This window comes from Lynx rufus, unplaced genomic scaffold (genome assembly GCF_022079265.1).
Source record: "Lynx rufus isolate CCGP_SWC_20201006 ecotype Redwood Valley unplaced genomic scaffold, mLynRuf1.p SCAF_1, whole genome shotgun sequence".
NCBI classification, from domain to species: domain Eukaryota; kingdom Metazoa; phylum Chordata; class Mammalia; order Carnivora; family Felidae; genus Lynx; species Lynx rufus.
The window spans coordinates 139960461-139979647 of NW_025814823.1; the positions used below are offsets into that span (position 1 = coordinate 139960461).

Here is a 19187-nt window from a genome sequence, read left to right on the forward strand (position 1 = left end):
CAAACACCAGAGTTCCACTGAAATGTTTAAGAACCACTGGTCTAGTACAAGGTTGTGTTCATTTTTCACATATATTATATTTAAGTTTACTTACTTATTTTTAGTAATCTCTGTACCCAATGTGGAGCTCAAATTCATGATCCCAACATCAAGAGTCCCACACTCTTCCAACTGAGCCAGCTGGGCACCCCTCACATACACTATTTTTGATCAGAAAAGCTGAATGACTTTTACAAGACAATATATTCAATAAATGAGTTTGATAAAAATTTCTGTTTTAGGCTGTGATTTACATAAAAGCAATCAAAGGAAAAGAAGTGGTGGGGGGGGCGCATCCAAAATTGAGATAGTACTGTCCTATTTAATGAATTTTTTCTTCTATTTTCTCTTTTGTTATTGAGAATATTACTTACTACCCAAGAATATTAATATTAGCTAATATTAACATTTGTTAGGAAAGGGCCAGCAGAATGGGAAAGAATATTTGCAAATGACATATCCAATAAAGGGTTAGTATACAAAATATATAAAGAACTTACAAAATTCAACACCCAAAAAATTAATAATCCTGTTAAAAATGGAAAGAACACATGGACAGACATTTTTCCAAAGAGGAAATCCAGATGGCCAACAGACACATGAAAAGATGCTCAACATCACTCATCATCAGGGAAATACAAATCAAAATTACAATGAGATATTACCTCACACTACCTCTGTCAGAATGGCTAAAATCAGCAACACAAGAAACAACACATGTTGGCAAGGATTTGGAGAAAGGGGAACTTTCTTATACTGTTGGTAGGAGTGCAAACTGATGCAGTTTGGAAGTGGAAACAGTATGGAAGTTCCTCATACTGTTGGAAGCAATCCAGCAATTGCACTACTGGGTATTTAACCAAAGAATACAAAAATACTAATTCAGAGGGATACATGCACCCTGATGTTCATAGTAGTATTATCTATAGTAGACAATTTATGGAAAGATCCATCAACAGATGAATGTATAAAGAAGATGTGGTATATATACACAATGGAATATTATTCAGCCACAAAAAAGAATGAAATCTTGCTATTTGCAACAACATGGATGGAGCTAGAGAGTATAATCCTAAGCAAAATTAAGCCAGTCAGAGAAAGAAAGACAAATACCATATGATTTCACTCATATGTGGAATTTAAGAAACAAAAACAAGCATAGGGGGAAAAGGGGCAACCAAGAAACACTTTAAATTTTTTTAAAAAATTTTTATTCAGTTTTGAGACACAGAGCATGAGCAGTGGAGGGGTGGAGAGAGAGGGAGACACAGAATCAGAAGCAGGCTCTAGGCTGTCAGCACAGAGCCTGATGCGGGGCTCAAACACACAAACGATGAGATCATGACCTGAACCCAAGTAGATCGCTTAACTGACTGAGCCACCCAGGTGCCCCTGAATACTCTTAACTATAGAGAACAAACTGAAGTTACCAGAAGGGAGGTGGGTGTGCATATGGGTGAAATAGGTGATGGGAATTAAGGAGTTCACATGTTGTGATGAACATCAGATGTATGGAAGTGTTGAATCACTGTATTTTACACTTGAAACTAATATTAAACTGTTTCCTAACTAACTGGAATTTAAATAAAAACTTAAAAAAAAAAAAAGAAAGAAACTACACAGTGGGGGAGGTGAGGTGGGAGAAAGGGCCAGCAAGCCAATAGGAAAAAATTAAGAAAGAGCTAGTTACTCAACAGAGAAGCAAGTACAGATGCCTCTTAAAACATTGGAAATATTCCCAATCTTTATAGTTTAAGAAATACAGATTGAAGGTTCTCTGAGAAAGCCTTTTCACCAATGGGTTGGCAAAGATACCCTATTGATAAGACTGTGGGAGTAAAATAGCTATAAACTCTGGAGGGAGTGTACTAGTTTCTTACTGGTCCTATAACAAATGACCACAGATCTAGTGGCTTAAAAGAACACAAATTTATTCTCTTACAGTTCTGAAGGTCAGGAGTCCTAAAATTAAGGTATTAGCAGGGTTGCATGCTTTCTAAAGATCCAGGGGAGGATCCATTTCCTTGCCAAAAGCTTCTAAAGGCGGCTTGTATTCTTTGACTCATCATCTTCAGACCTAGCATCTCATCTTTATCCGACTCACCCTCCTGCTTTCTTCTTAAGGGAATCCTTGGGATTACATTGGACCCACCTGGACCATTTAGGATACTCTCCCTATATTAACTTAATCATATCTGCAACGTACCCTTTATCATGTAATGTACTGGGTTCCAAGAGATTAGGATTTGGACATCTTTGGGGACTATTATTTTGCCTACCCCAGGGGTGAAGCATTTTGGCAATGGCTGTTAAAATCACAGATACACTTGTACTTTGATCCCATAGTTCTTTTTCTAGGAATTCATTTTACATATGTAATCACATGTCATTTTACATGTATACAAGATTATTCATTATGTTTTTTTGTGATAGTAAAAGAAAGTAACTTAAATATCTAGAGAATTGGTTCAATGATCTTACATCTTTAAATTAAAATATTAGGCTGCCATGTAAAAATGAGGGAATTATTTATTCATAAGGAAATCTCACCAGGATGAATTGAAAAGATGCTAAACAGTGTGTCTAATATTCTACTGTTTATATAAAAAATTAAGAGAAAATGTGTACTTGTTTGCTTATACATAAAATATTCTGGAGAAATTTAAATGATTGGGAAGCTGGAAACATTGGTTGGAGGAGAACTGGGTATTCTTCACTGAATAGTCCTCTGCTCAGGATTTTTAACTTATTACCCTGGTCTCTTTTTAGCATCTTCCTCTTTTATGTTAATATGATCCCTTGCCTACTTTCAATACTCAGGTGCAGATGAATTCAAATTTCTACATTTAATATCACCAGCCCTCCATTTCCAGTTGTCTAGAACTAACTCTAGGGAAATCATTACCTTTAGACTAACTCTACCTAGGTGCCAGGAACAACCCCCTTAAGTCTACTTGAAAATACTTCTATTCCAAAAAGTAGATGAACAGTAATTGGAATAATGTTCTCATATATACTTTGTTAAGATAACCCTCTGTAGCAGTCTATGTACACGTATATAATAATGTGTTATAAGTTCTGAGGGCATTATCATAATCTGTTAGTGACTGTAATCAACTTTTTAAAAATCCCAGTATATGTAGTTAATATGTTATATTAGCTTCAGGTGTACAATGTAGTAATTCAACAGTTCCATATATTGTTCAGTGCTCATCAAGATAAGTACTCTTAATCCCGTTCACCTATTTCATCCATCCCCCTAACCACCTCCCCTCTGGTAACCATCTGTTTGTTCTCTAGAGTTACAAGTCTCTTTGTTTGTTTGTCTCTTTTTTTCTCCTTTGTTTGTTTTGCTTCTTGAATTCCATATATGAGTGAAATCATATGGTATTTGTCTTTCTCTGCCTGGCTTATTTGCTTAGCATTATATGCTCTAGATCCATTTGCATCATTGCAAATGGCAAGATGTCATTCTTTTTTAAGGCTCAGTAATGTTCCATTGGTGTGTGTGTGTGTGTGTGTGTGTGTGTGTGTGCACATATATATATGTGTACACATGCATACATATATACCACATCTTCTTTATCCATTCATCTATCAATGGACAGTTGGGTTGCTCCCATAATTTGGCTATTATAAATAATGCTGCAGTAAACGTAAGGGTGCATATGTCCCTTCAAATTAGTGTTTTCAAATTCTTTGGGTAAATACCCAGTAGTGTGATTACTAGATTATAGGTAGTTCTATTTTAAAATTTTTGAGGAACCTCCATACTGTTTCCACAGTGGCTGTACCAGTTTACATTCCCACCAACAGTGCAAGAGGGTTCCCCTTTTTCCACACCCTTGCCAACATTTGTTGTTTCTTGAGTTTTTTATTTTAGCCATTCTGACAGGTATGAGGTTATATCTCATTTATTTATTTATTTATTTATTTATTTATTTATTTATTTTTAATGTTTTATTTATTTTTGAGACAGAGAGAGCGTTAACAGGGAAGGGGCAGAGAGAGAGGGAGACACAGAATCCGAAGCAGGCTCCAGGGCTCTGAATTGTCAGCATAGAGCCCGATGCGGGGCTCATACTCATGGACTGTGAGATCATGACCTGAGTCGAAGTGGATGCCCAACCGAATGAGCCACCCAGGCGCCCCTAAGTTATATCTCATTTAGTTTTGATTTGTATTTCCCTGATGATGAATGATGTTGAGCATCTTTTCATGTGTCTCTGTTGGCCATCTGGATGCCTTCTTTGGAGAAATGTGGTTTCTGCCCATTTTTTAATTGTATTATTGGGGGGGGTGGTATTTAGTTGTATCAGTTCTTGATATGTTTTGGGTACTAACCCTTTATCAGATATGTCATTTTGCAAATATCTTCTCCTATTCAGTAGGTTGTCTTTTGTTTTTGTTGGTTGTTTCCTTTGCTGTGCATAGGCTTTTTATTTTGATCTTGTCCCAATAGTTTATTTTTGCTTTTGTTTCCCTTGTCTCAGGAGACGTATCTAGAAAGATATTGTTATGGCCAATGTCAGAGAAATTACTGCTTGTTCTCTATTCTAGGATTTTTATGGTTTCAGGTCTCACATTTAGGTCCTTAATCCATTTTGAGTTTATTTTTGTGTATGCTGTAACAAAGTGGTCCAGTTTCATTCTTTTGCATGTAGCTGTCCAGTTTTCTCAACATAATTTCTTAAAGAGACTGTCTTTTTCCCATTGCATAGTCTTGCCTCCTTTGTCGAGTTTATTTCTGGGATTTCTATTTTGTTCCATTGATCTATGTGTCTGTTTTTGTTCCAGTACCATACTGTTTTGATTACTATAGCTTTGTAGTATAACTTGAAATCTGGAATTGTGTTATCTCCAGCTTTGCTTTGCTTTTTGAAGATTGCTGTGGCTGTTCAGGGTCTTTTGGGGCTCCAAACAAATTTTAGGATTGTTAGTTCTAGTTCTGTGAAAAATGCTGTTGGTATTTTGACAGAGATCACATTTAATTTATGATTGCTTTGGGTAGTATAGACATTTTAACAATATTTGTTCTTCCCATCCATGCACATGGAATGTCTTTCCATTTCTTTGTGTTGTCTTCAATTTCTTTTACCAGTGTTTTATAGTTTTCAGAGTACAGGTCTTTCACCTCTTTGATTTAGTTTATTCTTAGGTATTTATTATTTTCAGTACATTGTAAATGGGATTGTTTTCTTAATTCCTTTTTCCATGGCTTCATAATTAGTGTATAGAAATGCAGTGGATTTATGTACATTGATTTTGTATCCTGCAACCTTACTGAATTCATTATTAGTTCTAGTAGCTCTTTAGTGGAATCTTTCAAGGTTTTTATATATAGTATCATGTCTTCTGCAAATAGTGAAAAGATTTACTTCTTACCAATTTGGATGTCTTTTATTTCTTTTTGTTGTCTGATAGCTGTGGCTAGGACTTCTAGTATTTTGTTGAATAAAAGTGGTAAAAGTGGACATCCTTGTATTGTACCTGACCTCAGAGGAAAGGCTCTCAGTTCTTCCCCTTTGAGTATGATGTTAGCTATGGGTTTTTCATATAAGGCATTTTTATATTGAGATATGTTTCCTCTAAACCTACTTAACATTTTTTTAATGTTTTATTTATTTTTGAGAGGGAAAGAGACAGAGAGCAAATGGGGGAGGGGCAGGCAGACACACACACACACACACACACACACACACAGAATCCGAAGCAGGCTCCAGGCTCTGAGCTGTCAGCACAGAGCCCAACGCAGGGCTTGATCCCACGAACTGTGAGATCATGACCTGAGCCAAAGTTGGTCACTAAACTGACTGAGACACCCAGGCACCCCTCTAAAACCTACTTTGTTGAGTTTTTTTTTTTTAATCATGAGTAGATGTCATACTTTGTCAAATGCTTTTTCTGCAGATACTGAAATGATCATATAGTTTTTATCCCTTCTCTTATTGTTGCAATATATCAGACTTTAACCTCCTTTTCAAAAAACTACTGTAGGTGAAATCAGTTTAACTATAAATGATCTCCCATTATTCATGTAGATCTTAGATGTTTCTTCTTAATTATATCTTAGTTCATCTGAAAATTTTGTTTTGTACTGCAGAAAAATATAACTTAATGCCAGGCCATTAAAACATACTATCTCATTCCTAAATTATCCTGAATTATAGTTTACTCTGTGCACCAAAATCATTCTTGTCTTTTTAGGACATTCAGTGAGATGAGTAAAGCAGAAGAACAATATAGCTTGTGCCAGGAACTTTGCAGTGAACTTGCTCAAGATCTGCAGAAAGAAGGATTAAAGGTACTTTATTTAGATGTAGTGTTCTTAGATTTAACATTTTTTTAATAATAAAATACTACCTTAAAGGAAGAGTTAGATTTTGCATCTGAGTACAAATTGAGAAATATTGAGTATCCCCAATAAATAAAGAGCAATCCCCAATAGAGATAAATTCAGTTTCTCAATAAATTGAGAAATATAGAGTATCCCCAATAGAGACAAATTCAATTCTGACCCATAATTGAGGCTTATACTGAGATCAGTCGATGAAGAAACAACTTAGGAGGGTGGGCTGGCTCCAGTATAATTCCAGAGTTTATACTACTTGAGGAGTACATTTGAATACGTTCAGAATCAGACTTATAATGGCATTAGAGAATAAAGCAAAGGTAATGATTTCCCTAGAACTGTATTTACTTATTACAAATGTCTTTCCAACCATCTTTTAATGTTTTCCTCAGGTAGACAACGATTTTCTAAAATAGGCATTTTGTTTCAATTCTCGAATTCCAGATTGTTTAACATACTGAGAACAAAACCTTGAAGACCCTGAATTTCTATTTTATAACCTTCACTCACAACAATCTATATGTAGTATTTTTCCAAACTCTCAAACCAGAGGTGGCGTTTTTACAAAGTGTAGCACAAAGGTATTCAAAAGTTATTACCAAAAAACCCCCAAAACAACAAAGGTTATTACAAAGAATGGGATATCTATATAAGTACATTATATATCTTATAATCCTTTTCTATCATACCTGAGTGTGAAGATTTTTAAAAAAAAATTGTTTTAATAAACCTGTAATTTGGGAATCATCTCAGATTTATAAGAAAAGTAGCAAATATAGAGAGTTCTGATATACCCTGTATTATCATAGCTATATTATTACAGTACATTTGTTGAAGCTAAGAAACTGACATTAGCACATTTCTATTGGCTAGCCCCCAGACATTATTTGGATTTTACTGTTTTTCCATTAAAGTCCTCTTTCTGTTCCAGGATTCAGTCCAGGGAACCACACTGTGTTTAGTTGTCCTGTCTCCCAATCTCCTCTAATCTGTGAAAGTTTATCAGTATTTCCTTGTTTTTCATGACCTTAACAGTCTTAAGGAGTATTGGCCAGGTATCCTGCAAGATGTCTTTCCATCCAGGTTTGGGTGATGTTTTTCTAATGATTAGACCAGGTTATGAATTTTTAGAAAGAATACCAGAAGTGAACTGTCCTCATTACATCCTATCAAGGTATATGATAACTACAAGGTATCATAAATGATACTAACTGTTGTCACCTGGTTAAGTTAGTGTTTGCTAGGCTTCTCCACTGTGAAGTTACTATTTTTCCCTTTCATACTCTATTCTTTGGAAGTGAGTTAATAAGTCAACCCACACTCAGAACCTCCAGGGGGTAATAAAATACACATAACATAGAATTTATCATTTTAACCATTTTTAAGTTACATTTCTGTCATATTAAGTTCATTCATATTGTGCAACCATCACCACTATTAATCTCCAGAGTTTTTTCATTATCCCACACTGAAACCCTGTACCCATTAAACAGTAACTGTAAAGGGAGTTCTTATGTGCAAATGGTTTAGCATAATATCTAGCATACAGTAGACACACAGTAAGTGTGAGGGGAGTAATAATTATTGGCTAAAATGGGATTTTTAGATATTTCAGTTATTCTTTTTAGCAGATTCCATTACCATGTTTTATAAATAATTGATTATACTTCTATATTATGTGTATTTAAGAGATCTTTCTAAATTTTTGTAACCTACAAATTAACTTTTTTCTAGAAGTTAGAAAGCCATATGTAACAATGTTCTGTTTGTTGCAGGGTAGAACTGTTACCATTAAACTGAAGAATGTAAATTTTGAAGTAAAAACTCGTGCATCTACAGTTTCATCTGTTGTTTCTACTGCAGAAGAAATATTTGCTATTGCTAAAGACTTGCTAAGAACAGAAATTGATGCTGATTTTCCACATCCCTTGAGATTAAGACTTATGGGTATGACTTGTTTTTCCTTAAATCTGCTAGACCTTCCCAAATAAATTAACTTGGGAAATAGTCTCTCTTTCGTTTTATCTCTTAAACCTGTTGAGGAGTTTGTACCTATGCTGCCATTTTTCTTAATTCTTAGAAGCTGATGTAGGTGAAACAATGCTCATTAATTTAATCCCCATAAGAACCAGATAAAGTTGTTCTTTTCCTTACTACTTAGTGAAATCCTTCGGGCTAGGTATGTTTCAGAATTTTAAACTTTTCAGATTTTATGAAAGTGAATTTAGTGCATATACTCCATATGTTTTGTAATACTGATTTGGTATCTGAGGCACCACCTTATGATAAACACATTAATATTTTTGTAGCAAACAAGAAAATATCACACTAGGTTAAAGAGAATTGGGTGAGAGGATGTATATGGACAAGCACTCCAAATGCCAACTTTACTGCTAAGAGTGGATCATTAGCCATGCTTTCATGTATGAAAGACAGCACACACTTGAAATTGATTGAATAAAGTTCGTTAAATAAAAGAGCTAAAGAGCCGGGGCACCTGGGTGGCTCAGTCAGTTAAGCTTCCAACTTTGGCTCAGGTCACGATCTCATGGTTCGGAAATTCGAGCCCCTGCCTGGGCTTCCACGCTGACAGTGCAGAACCGGCTTGGGATTCTCTCTTTCCCTCCCTCTGCCCCTTCTGTGCTGTCTCTCTCTCTTGCTCTCTCTCTCAAAATAAATAAATAAACTAAAAACAAAACCCCAAATCTAAAGAGCAGATGTTAATGACAGCATCATTCATAATTGCCAAAATTGGAAACAAAAATGCACATAAAAAGACATGGAGGCACCTTAAATGTAAATTATATTATTATATTACATTTATTATTAGTAAATGAAAGAAGCCAGTTTGAAAGGTTAAATACTGTCTGATTCAAACTTATGAAATCTGGAAGAGACAAAACTGTGGACACAGTGAAAAGATCAGTGTATGTCAAGGGTTAGGGGTGAGGAAGGGATGAATAGACTTAGCACAGAGGACTTTCAGGGCAGTGAAACTATTGTGTATGATTATATAATGGTGGATACAAATCATTAAACACTTGTCAAAATCCATAGGATGTACAACACCAGGAGTGAACCTAATGTAAACTATGAGCTTTGAGTGTTAATGTTGTGTCACTATACGTTCATCATTTGTAACAAATGTACCACTCTGGTGCAATATGTCAGTTGGAGGAGGCTGTGCATGGTGTGGGCAGAGGATATGTAGGAACTGCACTTTCTGCTCACTATTGCTGTGAACCTAAAAAAGAGCTAAAGAGTTTTTGAAATTGACTCCAATAGTTGGGTTTTTTTTTTAATTTTTTAATGTTTATTCATTTTTTGAGAGACAGAGTGCAAGTGGGGGAGCGGCAGAGAGAGGAAGACACAGAATCTGAAGCAGGCTCCAGGCTCTAAGCTGTCAGCACAGAGCCTGATGCAGGGCTTGAACCCACACTGTGAGATCATGACCTGAGCAGAAGTCAGATGTTTAACCAACTAGCCACCCACGTGCCTCAGTTAGTTGATCTTTAATGGTAACTATGTCAGATGTTAATTGGAAGACTTATATAATCATGCAAACTCCCAACAGATACTATTTAGTGACACCCAGTTTTATAAAGGAACGTAAATTTCATGCAAAGTACCTGTTTTGAAAACTCATCCTTTAATTCAGAAAATATGCAGTATTGCTTATTATTTTTCTCTAAACAGCCTTTTGTATATATGTCACAACAATATTATGCAAAATATTTTTATGCATTATGAGTGAATTGGCTTTGTTAAGCAATTAATTGTCGTTGGTTTAATTTAGGTGTACGGTTATCTAGTTTTTCCAATGAAGAAGACAAGAAACAGCAACAAAGGAGCATTATTGGCTTTTTACAGGCTGGAAACCAAGCTCTGTCAGCTACTGGGCATATGCTAGAGAAAACTGACAAAGATCAGTTTCTAAAACCTCTAGAAATGTCTCAAAAGAAGAGCTTCTTTGATAAAAAGCGATCAGAAAGGAAATGGAGCCAACAAGACACATTTAAGTGTGAAGCTGTGGATACACAAAGTTTACAGACATCAGATTCATTCCAAGTTTTAAAGAAGATGAACGAGAATTTAGAAACATCAGAGAATTCAAATAAGTCTCAGATATTTACCTGTCCCATTTGCTTTAGGGAGCAAGGAAGCATCAGTCTGGAAGCCTTTAATAAACATGTAGATGCCTGTCTTGATGGGCCTTCAATTAATGAAGACCGTAAAATGTTCTCATGCTCACATGCTTCCTCTACAGAAGTTAACAGGAAAGAAAATGTACATCATTCTTTTTCACTCCTTGAGAAGCAGGATTATGAAACCCATCAGAAGCATTCAGGAATCAATTCAGTAGATTGTGCAGAGCTAGTAGAGACTAAAGGTAACCCACCTAAAGCAGAAAGTGTAGGTGCTTTAAGTGATAAGCACAGCAAAGAGGAATGTGCTGTTTTTCCAAGAGAATCGTTTAATACTGAGCAACATTATCAGAATTCTTTCTCTACTGTTTCACTGGAAGATATGGGGTCAAGTCAGCAAGAATCCTCCCAGCCTTATTTACCTGAAGTGATAATAACCCACGCTCTAGTTTGTCCTATTTGTAACCTGGAACAAAAGACTTCAGATCTTACCCTGTTCAATATGCATGTGGATATATGCTTAAATAAAGGCATGATCCAGGAACTGAGAAAGGATAGTCTAGCTAATCAACGCACAAAAAGCACCAAAAGTACTGGTGAGTTTGTAGTCATTTTTATTTTATTTTATTTTATTTTATTTTATTTTATTTTATTTTATTTTATTTTTTATTTTTATTTTTTAACATTTATTTATTTTTGAGACAGAGAGAGACAGAGCATGAACGGGGGAGGGGCAGAGAGAGAGGGAGACACAGAATCGGAAGCAGGCTCCAGGCTCTGAGCCATCAGCCCAGAGCCCCATGCGGGGCTCGAACTCACGGACCGTGAGATCATGACCTGAGCTGAAGTCGGACGCTCAACCGACTGAGCCACCCAGGCACCCCCTGTAGTCATTTTAAAGAACTTGATTATATAGGAATGTTTTATTAAAATTGAGATTGTTGTTAAATATGAAGCATATACAATTAAAGGGATAGTTTGTGTATGCTGCCATTTAGGAAAATGTTATTACCTTATTAGCATAGGTTAGAATTAACTGAAGCCATTAGATTTTACATTTTGGGAAAACTCCATTTGGGGCTTGATTTAGCACAGAACGAACTCATAAATTCAGGGAGCTAAGTGATCTCATAAAAAATGAGATTCCTGTGGAAGGAATAAGTCACAAGGATAAAAGGTACAGCATAGAGAATATAGTCAATGGGACTATAATAGTACTGTATGGTGACAGATGATAGCTCCATTTGTGGTGAGCACAGCATATCATTTGTTGAATCACTATGTTGTATACCTGAAACTAATAGAACACTGTGTGTCAGTTATACTTCAATTTAAAAAGAAAGAAAAATTCATTAAGAAAACTTTTGCCAAGGCACAGTGGTAAATTAACTATAATCACACAACCAGAAAGCCTCTTTAAGTTGTTTTTTGGTAGTCTGAGTCTAACTCAACTTCAAAAATAAAATTAAGTGTATACTAATAAAATAAGTAAATTACAAAGAAATAATGCTATAAAGTTAGTTTCTGGTATGTCTACATATAAATTATGTAGTACTAAGGAAGTTTTTATTATCTTTAATCAGTCAGCTTTACCTCTTTAGATTTTTATACAGCTTTATAATTATTTCATGTTGTTCATTATGGAATTTCTTGACTTTTCTTTCCTCTAAAGATACCTCAGGCCAAGTACAAAAGACTGCAACAAAAACAAAAAGGTATGGCTAATTTGAGTTTTAACAAAGCTGGCTATAAAATTGTTATATTTTGAGGTCTAATTTTTAGGGAATGTTAAAATCTGCTCTTATAAATCAACTACAATTTTAAAAATCAGTGATTTGCAAAACAGTAAAAAATATCTTCTTGCATTTTAATTGCATGTTCTTTTTCATTCCAGGCCAGGAATGTACTCATCGTCAAAGAAAGTAAAACCAAACAGTCCCAGACACACTCTTGATATATTTTTTAAATGAATATTGAACATTTTACCATTGAACATTTTATTCTTACTTGAAACTTGTTACTTTATAGTCAACAAATCTCTAGTTCTTCATTAAGTTTACAAATTCATTTAGTGAAAGACAAGTGCAATAATTCCTTCCCAAATGACATTTCCTTCATATGAATTTGGAATATAGACTAGTTTACTTCTTTACACATTTTGGATAACCAAGAGAATTTCACTTCTATTATACATCAATCAGAAATCAGTCCTGTTACAGATCATTTTAAAATGAGAAATTAGGAATGAAATCAGAAAGTGATTTTTTTCATAATTACATTTTATAATAAATATAAAAACATATTTATAAGGGCTCTCAGAGGTTCTCACAAACCTATGTTAGCATAATAATATTTCAGCACTTAACCACTTTGTTGGCATTGGACTGCTATATTTGATTTTGGTAACTTCTACAACTTCATATATTCGTAGTTTACCTCCTGGGATATTCAAATACCTTGTGAGCCTTCGTAATTAAAATTTATTCTAAGTTCTATGAAGAATATTAGCTGGGCAGAACAAGCCTGAAGGTTTCATTATCTTCAGGAAAATGATATCACAGTATTATCTTCTGTGTTAAAAGAATTCTTTAAAATTTGATTATCCCTTTTATTTTTTTATTTAGAATTCCTTTATGAATAAGCATGTGGCTCACTTTAACCATATTTAGTGTAAGATTCAAGGTGTTAGTTTCTGTATAGGACTTTTAAGTGGTGGTATTTCATTTCTTGACAGTTATGTTTATACTTTAGACAGATCTATAAAAAAGGATAAATTGTATGCTCACTTTATTTTTATTGTAACCCTTTAGAAAGAAGTAATTCAAAAGATTAATGTGTATTAAAGCATCTCATTCATCTTAGTTATATTTCTATCACATTTTTGTTAATATTAATGAAAGAAGATAGCTTAATAGTGATCATTGTAGTTAATGCAAATACTTTTGTGCTATTAATAGAATTTTTTTCAAAAAACAATTAATTTAAACATGAAATGGAAGCCATTTTCTGTTACTCCTTTAAAGAACTGAATCTTTTGCCTCTTATATTTTTGTTGTCTCTTTTCCTACTTTTCATATGTTATAGCTCATTATCTGAATTTATAAAGAAATAATATTTTAGGAATAGGTTAAATTAGAATCTCATACAGCTTTTGGCCAAAGTGGTAACTGACTTTAAATTATTGTATTATTATATTTATTATGCCAGTCTCAGGCCTAATTATTATCATATACTATGGCAAGTTCAGAGTTCTTATGTGATTTATATATCTCAGTTCTGTACAAAATTAAGTTTAGTAAAGCACTGATTTAATGTCTTGAAAAGTTAATAGTATCATATTTTGTTTTTTCCATCTTGCCTCAGATTTATTTTTACTGTATTTTCAACTTTAAATAGGAAATTATTTTCAGCTACGTGATTCATGTAATTGAATGTTATCATTTAGTAATATTTAATAATAATTTAAAATAAAATTGGAAGTGTTTCATTGATCTTTTAGCCAATAAAAATGGTTTTCTTACTTTTCTACTCTTTTCCCACCTCTGATTCTTTGTCTTTGATTCTCTTTGCCCTGAATTCTCTCCACATTTTCTTCTATTTAATGTATCCAACTTATTTACTTTTCATTATGATTTTGCTTTGGGGTATTTTTAGGAAATACAGCAAAACTACAAAGAATAACCACCTATGATCTTATCTACTTAGAGGGTCAGAACATAGGGAACCACCTGAGAGAACATATTTGCAACACATTTAACTGGCCCAAACTAGTATCCAGAATATATAATCCAGAAGGTAAAAATGACTCCTCTGTATTAGTAAGAAAGAGACAGATAGCCAATAGAAATTTGGACAAAAGACTTTAAATGTCACTTTACATAAAAAGAAGTCCAAATGGCCACGAAATATGAAAAATTCTCAGCCATTTTAGAAATAGGGAAATAAAAAATAAAACCACAAAGAAGTATCACTACATCCCTACCAGATTCACAAAAATGAAAAGATCCAATGATATTAAATTTTGGTGATGTTGTGGAGCAATGTAAACTCTACTTTTGAAAACAATCACTTTGGAAAACAGTTTGCCCTTCTTCAATAAATTTGAAGATATGTACACTTAACCTAGCAACTGCACTCCTAAATAAACACCTTTGTTGGTTTTCTTCCATTTGCTCTCCAAATTACTGGCCAAATTATTGGCCCTTGACCATGCTTTTGTCTAGTAAGGGGCCATGGCAATGGGGAAACCACTATAGGAGATTTCAGGGAGGAAAGCAGATGAAGTTGGGTATTTATTCCCACATGTAAGTTTGGTATGATCATCTTGAGCAGGTTAGGTCCCTTGACCGAAGGTCACAACTGTTTTTTTTGTGTTTTTTGTTTTAATGTTTATTTTTGAGAGAGAGCATAAGTGAGGGAGGGGCAGAGAGAGAGACAGAGAGACAGATGTTCCAAAGCAGGTTCTGCACCGAGACTGTGTGTGCAGAGCCCAACAAACTCACGAACCTTGAGATCACAACCTGAGCTGAAGTCAGATGCTTAACTGACTGAGCCACCCAGGTGCCCCTAGTCACAACTTCTTTATACTGTGTTCTCTGCTCTCTTCAGTTTCTGATAATCCTTTCCTTCCCTCACCCCATCAGCCTGGGAGTGGCAACAGAGCCTTGCTCTTATTAGTTTTGGGGTGCTGCGGTATCTTTTGTGGCTCCCCCACACCTTTGTAAATGGTCCTTAAATTCATCTCACAATACAAACGTTTTTCCTGCCCAGAGCCCTAACTGATACAATGTCTTGGGGAAAATATTGAACATGTTCCTTAGGAAGTATGTACAAGAATGCTCCTAGGGTCCCCTCCCTACGGAAAATAAAAAAACCACCTCAATGCAACCTGGCTATAAGCATACATGACAACATCCCTCACAACCTTGTGACATGAGACCACTTAATCAAAGAAGTAAAAAATATGTAAAGAACTATGCCACGTGACGTTCGGGGCTCAGTTCTTCAGGTACAAACCCAACTGAGCAATGCCAGCCTGAAGAAAGTTGCCTCCTGGAAAGAAAAGCCTCGGTATCACGACTCTGTGTAAGAATCCTGCTAAACTAGCAGCACTGTAATAGCCAAAAATGGAAAATAAACCAGATATTAATTTAATTCTACCATTGTATATTCATGTCTATTCAAACAATTCAATTCTATACAGTGGCAAAAATGAAGGCAGTAAGCCAACAGTAGATGAATATCACAAACAATCTAGAGTAAAAGAAGTAAGTCATAGATGGCAAGTCATGGCATGCCATCAGCATGAATACATTTGTAAGCAGTGCAAAATAGTTAAAACTGTTGTGTTGAGGATTTATCCATATGAGATCAGATTACTAAGAAAAGCAAGTATGTTACTGTCCTGAAAGTTAGAATAAAGGTTTCTTCTCTAGGGAGATAGTGAAATGTGACTGGGGAGTGGTACATAGAGCTGCTGGGATACTATCAGTGTTCCATTTCTTGGGTGGTTGATTGCATGGAGGTTGCCTTTAAAAATATTCTTTAGGGGCACCTGGGTGGCTCAGTAGGTTGAGCGTCCCACTCTTGATTTTGACTCAGATCATGATTTCATAGTTTGTGGGGTCGAGCCCCACATCAGGCTCTGTGCTGACAGCATACAGCCTGCTTGGGATTCTCTCTCCTCTCTGCCCCTTCCCCTGCTCACTTGCACACACACTCTCTCTCTCAAAATAAATAAGTAAACATTAAAAAAATTCCTTAAGCTGTGCATACATATTTTATACACACTTGTTCATATGTGACCCAAAATCATAATAAAAAACCAATTCACAAAGTTCCTGAAAATTTAACAATCTGATCCTGCAAGCCAGTACAAGCTAGCTGCTACATATCATTCTCCATGATACACTCCAAACATAGGCTTGGCATTCAAAGCCATTCAAGTCCGACTGCACAGCTTATAGTTTCCTGAATAGACCAAGCTATTTCTCCCCTCTGGTATGAAGCTTGCTCCCTCTGTCCTGAATGTGCTTCCTGAATGTGTTTTTGCTGTCTCCCACCATTCACAACTACTCATCTTTCAACTCAGTCCAGGGGCTGCTTTCAGGAGAGGGCCCTGCCCTCTGGAAAAGCTGATCAGTCATCCCTTTGTGCTTCCATTTCTCTATGAGGACACTGAAACATTCTTCACTATGGCTTTGCTGTGGTCTTGTCCCACTAGACTGCAGATTACTAGAGATCCTAGGCTGTCTTCACTGATCTCCAAATTCTAGGTGTGAAGTATATGGCGTGGCGCTTAGTGCTACTATCATTTGATGACCTATAAATGAATAAATAATATGTAACCAAAGAGTGGTGTCTATTACTACCTTACTGTTTTTCTCTGGGAAGACAGGTGGTGGCTGATGTAAGTGGCTGCACTCAAGCTGGGCTCTAAGGGATGGGCCTTCCAGAAAGAAGGAATTGTATTTCTTTTCCTTTATTGGACATTGGTTTGCGTTATAAATGTTTTATCACTGTGTGTGGCCTTTTGGGTGGCTTGGAAGTATTTGGAAGAAGGCTCCAAATGTTACTATTAACCTAAGGCTTAAAAAAATGCTTTTTGAGGAAATATTCCATTTTGAAAACCATACTTGGTGCCTAGTGCTGATTTTTTTTTTTTTAAGTAATATTCCATTTTGAAAAGTGGTAATAGATTTGAACATACCTGGTGCTGGTAGGATTTTAGTGAACTTAACAGAGCAATGGAGTTTATTTCCCTGGAGCAAAAACTGTTCTTTTGTTGTATAATTCAGGGATAATCACTTTTGCTTTGTAATGCAGAGCAAAACAGTTGGATTAACAGTTGTTCAAGAAAAACTCAAATGCTATTATGGTGAGTAATGGAAACATTCCATTTGTTAAGCAAACCATAATATTGAACTGTTCTTACAAATGTGATGTAATTTCTAATTGTTGCTCAGCGAGACTGAAGATAATTCAGAGGCAAATAGTGTTAACACTTTACTTCTAACCCGTCTCTTTTTATTATGATTTCAAACTCCTAAAACATTCATATACATAGATATACATACCTTAGATATGTGTGTACACACACACAACCTCTACCAAACCCTTGTCTATTGAAATCTGTCTACCCTTGTAAGACCTCTTGAAAATGTCCACTTCTTTACATTTTTTTTCATTAGCTTATTTCTCTTTAAATCATCTTGTGCATTTTTAGACAATGCTCTTATGCGTGTGTGCGTGTGCGCGAGCTTGCGCACGCGCATGCGTGTAAAAAGGTGGGTCAGTTCTGGAGTCAAATCTAGTTCTGTTTTATGAGGACTTAGGTTTTTGGGTTTTTTTTCACTCCTAGAATGTGCTAATGTGAGATGTGCCATTGTTTTGTTTGGTTTTATTTTGTAACCCGTTGAACCCACTGTGCTCAGGTGCTGTGGATTCAGGGCAGAAGTTCCGGTTGTCCTCCAATACTCTTTTTCTTCACTATTACTAGAATTTCAGCTAGGCACACGGTTGTCCTGAATAGATTACTCTATTTGATCAATTTTATAAACCGCTAAGAAATAATACCCAAGACGGGGAGTCCAACAGCTCACGACTGCATTAAAATGGGATACCAAGGTTTGGGAGAAGAAACTGAGAGACTTACTTTATTCCAAGGAAAATTCTGGAAGCCCATTTAGGAGTGATTTAATACTGAAGTTCTAAGTGTTGGTTACAAATCCAGCCTCGACGTTTCTCAAAGTTGTACGAAGCACTCAAGTGTGAGTTGGGCGTCTTTGCAGAGCGCTTCACCTCAGGTGAAACAAATCCTGAGACGGCGCAAGCCGCACCCGCAGGCGGACCCGCCCAGGCGGCCGCTCTGGGCTGCGCAGGAAAACGCGGGGCAAGCGGCCCCGAGACCGCCCGGAACAGAGAGCCACAGAGCGGCCCGACCGAGCCTTCCCGTCCACGCGCTGCGCCCCCCCCCCCCGCCCCCGGGGCGCACATGGATCCCGCCCGAAGCAGCCCGGGTCGCCGGGCGGCGGCGCGAGAGCTACTGCGAGGGGCGGCCGCGGCCGCGAAGGGCCTTCGGGAAGATCTGAGGGGCGCGGTGGTCCGACCCTGGATCCCGAAGCATGAGGGGCCCCGAGAGGAGGCGGCGGCGGGACACGAGATCCGTGAGTTCCAGGACGCGGGGCGCAAACGTGGCGGTGGCGGCGCCTAGTGGGCGCTTCACGACTGGGGGCTGGGCGCCCACCCTCCGCCCCCGCAGCCCCTGTGGGCTAGTTTGCCCACCCAAGTTTTGGCTCAGACTGTTTTATTTCAGGTGAAGCCTCTACTGTGGATGGAAGGAAAGAGTTGCTCTTTCAATTTAAGGAAGAGTGTTTGGTTTTGGGGTTTTTGTGTGTGTGTTTTGTTTTTTAAATAATTACGCCCTATTGCAAATACGGAAAGAGTTTTATATGCTGTTACCTCCTATATCCTGACTCATGCAATGATTTATTGTGTGACTTTAAATCACTTAATCTTTCTGTGCTTAGGTGTTTGAAAGCATGGGATGGGTCTTTTGTGCCTTGAGATTAAATTTATAGCATAAACTGAGATTGTTCAAGAATCTTTAAAAGTTGAGAATGATTTCCAGACTGTTAACAGAGCACCAGTTT

At 36.5% G+C, this 19187-nt stretch overlaps 2 protein-coding genes across 6 annotated transcripts in view; both read left to right on the forward strand.

The window, feature by feature from the left end:
* Positions 1-14027, forward strand: part of POLK (DNA polymerase kappa) — a 73206-nt gene extending 59179 nt beyond the window's left edge. For all 5 annotated transcript variants that reach the window (XM_047088046.1, XM_047088037.1, XM_047088055.1 and 2 more), the window contains 5 exons: positions 6247-6343; positions 8167-8338; positions 10188-11132; positions 12209-12251; positions 12431-14027. In XM_047088046.1, coding sequence (XP_046944002.1) covers positions 6247-6343; positions 8167-8338; positions 10188-11132; positions 12209-12251; positions 12431-12506 — 1333 coding nt within the window. In that variant the 3' untranslated portion in view covers positions 12507-14027. The remainder of the gene's footprint in view (positions 1-6246; positions 6344-8166; positions 8339-10187; positions 11133-12208; positions 12252-12430) is intronic.
* Positions 14028-18444: 4417 nt separating this feature from the next.
* The window catches only part of ANKDD1B (ankyrin repeat and death domain containing 1B), a 62821-nt gene continuing 62078 nt past the window's right edge, over positions 18445-19187 (forward strand). The window contains exon 1 of the mRNA XM_047088085.1: positions 18445-18701. Within this exon, the coding sequence (XP_046944041.1) occupies positions 18530-18701 (172 nt within the window). The 5' untranslated portion in view covers positions 18445-18529. The remainder of the gene's footprint in view (positions 18702-19187) is intronic.